The sequence below is a fragment of the Uranotaenia lowii genome, chromosome 2 (assembly GCF_029784155.1).
Source record: "Uranotaenia lowii strain MFRU-FL chromosome 2, ASM2978415v1, whole genome shotgun sequence".
In the NCBI taxonomy this organism is placed as follows: domain Eukaryota; kingdom Metazoa; phylum Arthropoda; class Insecta; order Diptera; family Culicidae; genus Uranotaenia; species Uranotaenia lowii.
Window position 1 is genome coordinate 16,021,465 of NC_073692.1, and position 10,764 is coordinate 16,032,228.

A 10,764-nucleotide genomic window follows, 5' to 3' on the forward strand; every position below is an offset into this window, starting at 1 on the left:
ATGATTTTCCATGTTAAGTTTTGTCAATTTCTCGGATTTTGTAAAAAAAAAAGTTAAATGTAAGCCTCCTCTTCCCTTCCTATAAGGTACACCGGGGTAAGTGTGGACGCGGGGTAAGTGTGGACGATAGCTATAAAAACAATACTGTGCACTATTTTTTCAAACTTTTGATGCAGAACGTTCAATTTACTTGTAATCTATCCAATAACTGTGAAAAAGATACGATTCAGACAATAACGGTTGTTTACAGCGACTTTTTCGGAATTTTCTATTTTCAACTACGATGTCGAGTTGATGTGCATCTTTTTCAATTGCAAATTTCTCCTAAACTAGCTGGCTCTCGATGAAAAACTCTACATTGAAACAATCCTTACATTCCAAACAACCAGTTAGGAAAAGAAACGGCGGTTAAAAATTAAGAAAAAAGAGTTTATTTACAAAAAACTAAAATTTTGTCTCCAACCCCTACCTGGGGTAAGTGTGGACGGCTTTAAAAAGACTTGATGTTTACACATTTTTTCAATTTTCTGTCCTTCATCCTTTATGAGTTGTATTATTTAGCTATATTAAGCATTCGGATCATGAAAATTTGAGTAAAGTACTTATTTGTTCTGTGTTTTTGATGAAATCGGATCTCGTGTGTTGTAACATAAATTACACACTAAAATTATAGTATCATGAACTTTTTTCAAAATTTTGGACGGTTCGAGCAAAAAAGTAACGTATTCAACCAAGAAACAAAAATTTTTTGAAAATTTCCTGAGAAATCAAAGGGAAAATGTACCGTCCACACTTACCCCATAAAGCGGGGTAAGTGAAGACACCAGCCGTCCATAACGATTTGCGTGATAACTTTTTCCGCTTTGCTTCTACCGAGCTCATCTCTTCAGCTTTTGTAAAAAACATGTTCTGCATCACATTGAACGTCAATTTATCAAAATTGCTCCACGGCTGATTTTTTTATGATTTTTTAAAGTTGAACTATACGAAAACCCGTCCACACTTACCCCGGTGTACCTTATTCCTAATTCTATCATCCTACTGCAAGAAAGGAATTGTTTCACATAGAAAAAGTATTTTTCGTACTCAAATACTTTTTGATGCCAAATTTGGTTTTTGCTCGATTAATTCTCGAGCTATGCAAAAAAAATTGTATGGAAGCCCCCCTTTCCCCCTTTATATCTTTCCGCTAAAAAAGATGGGGCCCCAATTTACAATAGAAACATTTCTCGTATCCAAATACTTTCACATGCCAAATATGGTTCAATTTGATCGATCAACTCTCCAGTTATACTGAAAATTGTAAGGGAGACCTCTACCCCCCCCTTTTCATCCACCTCTTTGAAGGAGTAGGGATACCAAATATTCATAGAAGCATTTCTAATACCCAAATATCGTTCCATGTCAAATTTGGTTCCATTTGCTGTTTTAGTTCTTGAGATATGCAGTAATAACTGTATGAAACTTCCCTCCCTCTTTCCTTTCTCCCTGCTAGAAAAAAGGAAGGCGTCTCAAACAATCATAAGAATATGTCACGTTCCCAAATACCCGCCCATGCCAAATTTGGTTCCATTAGCTTAATTAGTTATTGAGTTATGAAGAAATTATTAAAGAGGCCCCCTCCCTCCTTTATATCTCCCTACTGGAAAGAAGGAGGGGTCCTAGATAATCATAGAAATTTTTTTTTTTGTATCCAAATACCCTCCCATGCCAAATTTGGTTCCATTTGCTTTATTAGTTTTTGAGTTATGTATAAAAATATGAAAGAGGCCCCCTCCCCCTTTCTACTGGAAAGAGGGAGGGGTCTCAAATAATCATTGAAATATTTTTCGTATCAAAATACCTCCCCATGCCAAATTTGGTTCCAATATCTTAAATAGTCTTCGAGTTATATGAAAAATTGTAAGGTAGCCCTATATTTGCATCGCACCGGGTAACGATTCTGTTTGTTTATTCAGAAAAAGTTTTGCCCCGCGCTTGTGGAGAAAACGAATACGGCATTAGACTTCGGGCACTGTGATATCGATCGTGTGGCAGAACTGTTGACGGAAACAAACTGGCCTTCAGCATTTGAAAAATCGACAATCGACGATGCACTTTCTGCCTACTGTGACTGCCTTGCCTTTTCGAAATCAACGAACATCAACAGAGGAAAGTCCAGAAATTCGTTGTTTTGTTCCAGTATTATTCGTAGCGTTGTGATGTGGTCACATGATCGTTTGGATCGGAATTTAGCTTGTTGCCGTCGAAGTGTAGCGTCGAGATGTAGGTTATGGGCCCAGAGTAAAAGGAAGTAGTTTGTAGTTTTTTTTTGTTTCGGAAGTGAAACGTGGTCAGCAAGATGGGCGAGGAAAAGTTGTGGCTGCTTGACGGCACGAACTTCAGCAACTGCAAATTTCGTGTCGAGGTGCTGATGGAGGATAGAGGGCTGCTGCATTGTTTGACGGATGCCATAGAGGACGAGGAGTGGTTGGTTGAAACGAAATCCGAAATCCCTAAATGGCCTGGTGCGTTCCCCTACTAGAATTGATACACTCCGACGTTTGTGGGCCGTTCAATCCGAAAACGTGGGATGGCAAACGTTATTTTGTCACATTCATCGAAGATTTTAGCCATTTTACGGTGGTGTATCCAATAGCGACGAAGAATGAAGTGCTGGAAAAGTTCAAGGACTACAAGGCAGAAGCAACAGTTTATTTCGGGGCGAAAATTGCCCGTCTTCGATGCGACAACGGTGGGGAGTATATGTCCGCTTCCTTCAAGAATTTTTGCCGCACCGAAGGGATTCAACTGGAGCCAACCGCACCGTACAGTCCGCAACAGAATGGAGCAGCTGAGCGGATGAACCGCACGTTGTTGGAGAGAGCGAGATCGATGTTGCAGGAAGCCAGGAAGCTGTCTTGACGAAGGAAATGTGGGATGAGGCGGTGAGTTCGGCTGCCTACATCCTGAACCAAAGTCCTACGTCTTTTGTGAACTGCAAGAAAACACCGTATGAAATTTGGTATGATCGGAAACCTGAGGTCGACAAATTGCGTGTTTTTGGTTTGGTGGCGTACACTTGGGTGCCGAAGCAAAACGACAAAGTTGGACAGTAAGACGGAGAAAAACGTAATGGTTGGATTCGCTCCCAATGGCTATCGAATTTGTGATCCAAGGAAACGTTCATCTCGAGAGATGTGATTTTCGACGAAAATCTGAAATGGTCCAGTGTGGTTCAAAAATCTTACCGTTATGTTGAAGCTGCTACTGAAGATGACGTCAAGCCTAGTGATGGACCAGAATCAAGCCCAGATGATGTTTTTCCAAGGCGTGAAGAAAAACACATGAACCGGAAATCCTTGAGGTGTCGAGCCAGCCTGGTGTGGACGAATCGGAACAGTGTGCTGATGCTACGCAACCGGAAATGGCGACTGATGCCGATTGCACGACCGATGACGAAGACAGCGATCCAGACTTCGCGCTCCCACCGCAATTTTGGAGCCAATACTGCTGGTACTTATTTGTCAGGTTCCCCGATGGCGAGTGATGATTCGATTCTGGCGTATGCGCTTAATGCAGAAGCGTATGTGGAAAACATTCCGACGACGATCGCTGAATTGAAGAAGCGTGACGATTGGGACGATTGGAAGAAGGCGATCGATAGTGAGATGGAATCCTCGAGCAAAAACGAAACATGGGAGCTTGCAAGTGGGTTTTCCGAATCAAGCGTGACGAGGCTGGTAATGTTGACCGATACAAGGCGAGGCTGGTGGCCAAAGGTTTTTCGCAGAGGAAAGGCTTCGACTACGACGAGACATATGCTCCTGTGGCGAAAATTGCAACCCTCAGAGTGCTGTTGGCAGTTGCAAATCAAATGGGGCATCATGTGCACCAAATGGATGTCAAGACGGCGTTCCTCAACGACATCCTGAAGGACGAAATTTTCATGCGTCAGCCTGTTGGATTTGAACGGGGAGGACCGCATCTCGTCTGTCGGTTGAGGAAGTCCTTGTATGGGCTCAAACAAGCACCGAGGAGTTGGAACGAAGAGTTCAACAAATTTGCGCTACAAATAGGATCCCAACGTTCGAAGATCGACACCTGTCTCTACACGAAGAAAGACAAAAACAATGATGTCTATTTGCTGCTGTACGTGGATGACATTTCGTTGGTCTCAAACAGTCGAGAGGAAGTCGTGGACATCAAATCCAAACTGTCTACGCGTTTCGAAATGGGGGACATGGGTCCGATAAAGCATTTTCTTGGGCTGAAGGTGGATTACGATCAGAAGCGCGGTCGAATGAAGATTAGTCAACCGAAATACGTCGTGAACCTACTAAGCAGATTCAAAATGGCAGATCGCAAACCATGCGCAACTCCACTGGAACCAAACCTGAAATTGAAGACCCGAAGTGTTGAGGAATTGACCAAGCAGCCGTTTCGAGAACTGATCGGTTGTTTGACCTATTTGGCTTTGGCTTCAAGACCAGACATCAGCGCAGCTGTTAATTACTTCAGCAGATTCTAATCGGCTCCTACCAATGTACACTGGAGTAATCTCAAACGGGTTTTGCTGTACCTAAAGCAAACGGTGAACTATGGATTGGAGTACCAACGGTCGGACGATGGCGAACCTTTGCGAGGATATGGTGATGCTGACTGGGGAAACCTGGAAGACAGAAAATCGAAATCTGGGAACGTGTTTAAAGTTTTTGGCAGTACCGTTTCCTGGATGACCCGAAAACAGAATTGTGTGGCATTATTGTCAACAGAGGCCGAATACATTTCGCTGAGCTATGCAATCTGCGAAGGTATTTGGTTACGGAACTTGTTGCGGGAACTAAATATCAAGATCATCAAGCCCGTTCCGATGTTCGAAGATAACCAATCTTGCATTCGAATATCGGAGGAACCGAAGGAACACAAGCGAATGAACCATGTTGAAATCCGTTTTCACTTCATTCGTGAGAAGCTTCAAGATGGATTCTTCAAAATCATCTACGTACCTACAACGGATCAAATTGCGGATATATTCACCAAAGGACTGTCGAAAGGACCTTTCGAGAAGCTGTGATCCAAGCTGAGCTTATCTGGTTGAGCGGGGATGTTAAGTATAGCAACCATCAGCTACGTGCTAAGTTACTGACAAAGAGTTATCGCAGTAATCATTGACTTTAGTCTCAGTTAAATTTTCACTTTCACTCTATTCATTACTGAATAAATACATTTTTTGTAAATGCTCTGCCTTTTTTTTTTTTTTTTTTTTTTTTAAATATGTCTTTATTTGTATCAAATCATCATTACACTTATATTACATTATTGCATTAAACTAGGTGTTCAGCTCAATAATGAACTGTTCATAGCCCTATAGTTAACTAGATTATAAAAATTTATTTATAAGATTTAAATTTGCTGAGCGCAATCAAGTTTTTAATGTAGGAGAACATCCTGTAATAGCAAAAATATTTTATACTTAAAACTAAACACTATCCTAAAATTAAACTAAACATAAAGAGAACGAATCTCTGCGATGGAAGACTGCATCGATTTGCCTCTGAAGTTGGAGATAATTTTGTTGGCCATCTCTCCGATCGATTCAATGCCCGCAATCCGATGAAGATCTTCGGTGCTGTGCCAAGGTGGAAGCCGCAAAATCATTTTCAGAACTTTGTTCTGAATCCTCTGGATGGCTTTCTTCCTCGTCGCGCAGCAGCTAGACCAAATCGGAACTGCATACATTATCGCTGGTCGGAAAACTTGTTTGTAGATGAGCATCTTATTTCGCAGACACAACCGGGATTTCCTGTTGATGAGAGAATAAAGAGATTTAGTGTATTTATTACATTTAGATTGAATATCTTCAATGTGATTCTTAAAAGAAAGATTCCGATCAAGTGTGAGTCCCAAGTACTTCACGTGATCAGACCATTCTAAAGAAACCCCATTAAAAGTTATGGAATGATTTTCATTAGGTTTTAAAAAATTTGCTCTTCGCTTATGGGGAAATAAAATAAGTTGAGTTTTGGAAGCGTTAGGAGAAATTTTCCACATTTTCAAGTAATTCAAAAAGGAATTTAAATTTTGTTGCAATCTACTGCGTACCACCCGTAAATTTCGACCTTTGGCTGAAAGCAAAGTATCGTCAGCAAATAATCTTCTACCTTTTCCTTCTGGGACATCAGGAAGATCAGAAGTAAAAATATTGTATAAAATAGGCCCAAGTATACTACCCTGAGGGACACCAGCTCTAATGGGTATCCTTTCAGAGCATGAATTTTGATAGCTTACTTGCAAAGTTCGGCTAGTCAAATAATTTTGAATAATTTTGGTGAGATATACAGGAAAATCAAATCGAGCTAATTTAGCTACTAAACCTTTGTGCCAAACACTGTCAAAAGCTTTTTCAATATCAAGAAGAGCAACACCAGTTGAATAACCCTCAGATTTGCTAGCGTTAATCATATTAGTTACACTCAAAAGTTGATGTGTAGTAGAATGTCCATGACGAAAACCAAATTGTTCATCAGGGAAAATAGAATTCTGATTAATGTGAATCATCATTCTATTCAAAATAACTCTCTCAAATAGTTTACTTAAAGATGGAAGCAAACTAATTGGTCGATAACTTGAAGGCTCTGAAGCACTTTTTCCAGGTTTCAAAATTGGAGTTACTTTGGCATTTTTCCATTTATTGGGAAAATAAGCCAAGTGAAAACATTTATTGAAGATTTTAACTAAAAAATTTAAAGTGCTTTCAGGCAACTTTTTAATAAGAATATAGAAAATCCCATCTTCCCCCGGGGCTTTCATATTTTTAAATTTTTTGAAAATCAATTTAAGTTCATCAATATTTGTCTCACAAGAACTTTCAAACACAATTTGCTTAGAAAGAATATCATCAAATTCTAGGGAAATTTGAGCATCAATTGGACTTACAACGTTTAAATTAAAATCATGAGCAGACTCAAATTGTTGGGCTAATTTTTGAGCTTTTTCTGAATTAGTTAAAAGAAGTTTATCCCCATCTTTCAAAGTAGGAATTGGCTTCTGGGGCTTTTTTAGAATTTTAGTTAATTTCCAAAATGGCTTTGAGTAGGGTTTTATGTCCTCTACTGCTTTAGCAAAATTTTCATTACGAATGAAATTTAAACGACGTTTGATCTCTTTTTGAAGGTCGCAATAAATTAATTTCAAATAAGGATCCCTAGTACGTTGATATTGGCGTCGACGAATGTTTTTCAGTCGTATCAAAAACTGAAGATCATCATCAATTAAAGGTTGATTAAATTTATGTTTAACTTTAGGTATTGAAGCGGCTCTAGCATTGACTATTGAAGTTGTCAAATTTTCTACAGCCAAATCAATATCTTCTATTGAATTCAATGGAACGTTTACATCTAAATTACGTTCAATAAAATTCATATATCGCTCCCAGTTAGCCTTTTGAAAATTAAAAGTTGATTTTAAAGGGTTTTCAATGGGACTTTGGGATAAAGAAAAAGTTACTGGAAGGTGGTCTGAATCGAGGTCCGCATGAGTAACTAATTGACTACAATGCTCGCCTAAATCCGTTAGAACCAAATCAATTGTGGAGGGATTTCTAATTGAAGAAAAACAAGTATGCCCATTAGGATATTCAACAGTATAATAACCTGCAGAGCAGTCATTAAACAAAATATTCCCATTTGAATTTGATGAAATATTATTCCAAGATCGGTGTTTTGCATTAAAGTCACCAATAATAAAAAATTTAGATTTATTTCTGGTGAGTTTTTGTAAATCTCCCTTCAAAAAATTTTTCTGTTCACCGCTACATTGAAAAGGCAAATATGCGGCAACAATTATAATTTTCCCGATAGAAGTTTCTAATTCAATTCCAATTGTTTCTAAGACTTTTGTATTGAAAGAAGGAAGAAGTCTAAATTTGAGACGACTATTGATGACAATAGCTACACCCCCACCTTGTCGATCAAGTCGATCATTTCGTAAAATTTTAAAGAAAGCATTGCTTTTCAAGTTATTGTCTGGCTTTAAAAAAGTTTCGGTGATGGCAGCAATATGTATGTTTTGAGTTTTCAAAAATAAAAAGAACTCGTCTTGGTTAGCCAGCAAAGATCTAGCGTTCCAATTCATAATATTTAAACATCTATTTGGATCCATGAGGGAATCGTAAAGTCATAATAATTTTGTTAGCATAATTAAAAGAAGTTTGGAAAGCTTCAAACATTGAATTTGCTTTCAACATAAGTTGCATCATTTCCATTAAATTTTGATGCAAAAATTTTAATTTTTCCTCAGTAATCTCACCCAAATCAACAAAATTGTTAGAATCAGAAGAGGAAGGAGAAGAAAAAGTATTTGAATTTCGGGGATTTTCCCAAGCCTTCGCATGAACGTTGAGACTTGGTTTTTTCCCATTTTTATTATTTATGCCTGGAGAAGGCAACCCATTTTCAACCACCTCTGAGAACGATAAACAACGAGTCTGTGGCGCAGAATCAGCCCAGGTAACATTAAAATCACTTCGGGTATTACCCAGCCGTGATTCAAATGTAGGCCGAGGCTGACTGCGAACAGGCAGGTTGTTTGCCGGTCTGACGTGTGTAGACGAAAAAGAGGAAGGAGGAGAAGAAACTTTTCTGGAAACTTTGGGGTTTTTCCTAGAAGCAACAATTTTTGCCCTAACGGGACAATCTAGAGAATTCGAGGAATGATTACCTGCGCAATTCGCACACTTAAAAAATTCTGTTTTTGGCTTATCACCACCAAAAAGGCATTTAGATTTTTCATGATCGAATGAGCCGCAAAACATGCATCTGGCATTCATTCTACAATTTTTAGTGCCATGACAAAAAGCTTGACAACGACGACATTGCGTAATATTTTGTAAAAAATTGGTATGGGATTTACGAAAAGGTTCAAATTTTACTCGACAATGAAACATAAGACGAGCCTTTTCCAAAATTTTCAAATTATTGACCTGATCCTTTTTAAAATGGATCAAATAAAGTTCAGGAGCAAAACCAACACTACTGGTATTATTCGTGTTGGTTCTTTTCCTCATTTGAATAACTTGAATTGGAGAAAAACCTAACAAAGAATTTAATTCATTTGTGATCTCATCCGGTGTCTGATCGCCGGTGAGACCACGAAGTACAACTTTAAAAGGACGATCACCTCTAGTGTCGTACGTAAAAAATTGGTGTTTTTTATTATTCAAATAATTTAAAATTTTTTGAAAATCATTAAAAGATTCCGCCAATATACGAGCAGTTCCCCTTCGACCGATCTGAAAAGAAATCTTCACATCCTTGACGGAAGTGACGATTTCTTTTCGAAAGGCATTGAAGTCAGGAATCGTGACCGTGATTGGTGGAATCTTTTCGTTTTTAAGAGTATAAAAAGAAGAAGAAGGTTTCTTAGTACTCTTATCAGAATTAAATATGAATATTTCCTCATCACCAATGTTATGAAGGACATCGAATGAATTGGAAATTTCAACTTTTTTGGCAGATGGCCCTGGATTAGGTTCAGCAATCCGTTTTCTTCCAGTCCTTGAGCCGGCCGAAGACTTCCCCATGCTGGAAAGAAAAGAGAAAATATGAATAAAAGAAAATGAAAATAATTTTAGCACTGAAAAGTGCTGATTGAAATACAGGTAAGGAAAAAATAAATAATGTAAAATGTTCCTGCAGGTACACAGCAACGATACGATGCTCCGGCGTACGTGTTGACGGCTCAACGGTACGAAATGCTCTGCCTAATTCTTTACAACTCACTCCTAAACTGTTCCATAATCCGCAATTTTTCTAAATTCTATTAGATTACTGGAGTCGTGATTGTTATCATTGTGTAATATTTGCTGTCGTAAATATGTAAAGTGTCAACAACTCACCCATTTACGAGTGCGCATTGATATGTTCACTTATTGAAAAATAACGACTATTACGCCATATGCAAATAACTTGCACCAGCATCTTGACTCGATTCGACTCTCAGGAGTACGAAGCTAGCATCAGTAGTTAATTCAATTGGAGCTCATTACCTTGGCCCTTCAACTAGCTGTTTGGAATCTTATATAACGGCAAGTCAAGTTCGAGTGCCCTATCATATCGTCGTCGTTCTGACTTTGGCTGGACCAAAAGTGGATGAACTAAATTTAGCCCTATTCTACTCACGTGCTGACAATTCATCACCTTGCTCTGACAATAATGAGTAGGACGTGCGTTTTGGATGTTGAAATCTATAAAAAAGATTGGCCATTTCATATTCCAAGAAATGTTAAATAACCAACAACTTCTTGTGCATTTTTGAAGAAATTCGTTTTTAGCTATTGATTGACATTTCCATTTTCAATACTCGCATCTGTAACATGTCAGTAACACATGAATGAAACTAAATAAATTTTTCCTCTGTTCCGATTATTTCCAGATCGTTTCCTCCTCCGCCCACACGATGGCACCGATTAGCCTGCTCTGCAAGGACTTTCTGCAATCGTTGCTGCTGGTCCAGGATAGACGTCATCAGCAGCGCCAACCGTTGGAATCTGACGAATCGACGAACAACGCCACCACCAATCCCGATTCTCCTAAACCGAAAACCGATAAGGAAAACGATTCCGACGACGAGATGAATGGTGTCTGTCTTACACAACAGATCAATCTCGAAAATCAGTTGATGAAGATTATGGACCAGCCCGTGGATATCGAGTTTTGAGCACCTACATTAATGTAAGTAAATGCCTTTATTTTTCCCTTTTTTTACTGTTGAAAGATAATAAAT

At 38.7% G+C, this 10,764-nt stretch overlaps 1 protein-coding gene across 1 annotated transcript in view; it reads left to right on the plus strand.

Moving 5' to 3' along the window:
* Nucleotides 1–10,764, plus strand: part of LOC129741447 (WD repeat-containing protein 75-like) — a 28,962-nt gene extending 18,198 nt beyond the window's left edge. The window contains exon 6 of the mRNA XM_055733180.1: nucleotides 10,414–10,764. Within this exon, the coding sequence (XP_055589155.1) occupies nucleotides 10,414–10,698 (285 nt within the window). The 3' untranslated portion in view covers nucleotides 10,699–10,764. The remainder of the gene's footprint in view (nucleotides 1–10,413) is intronic.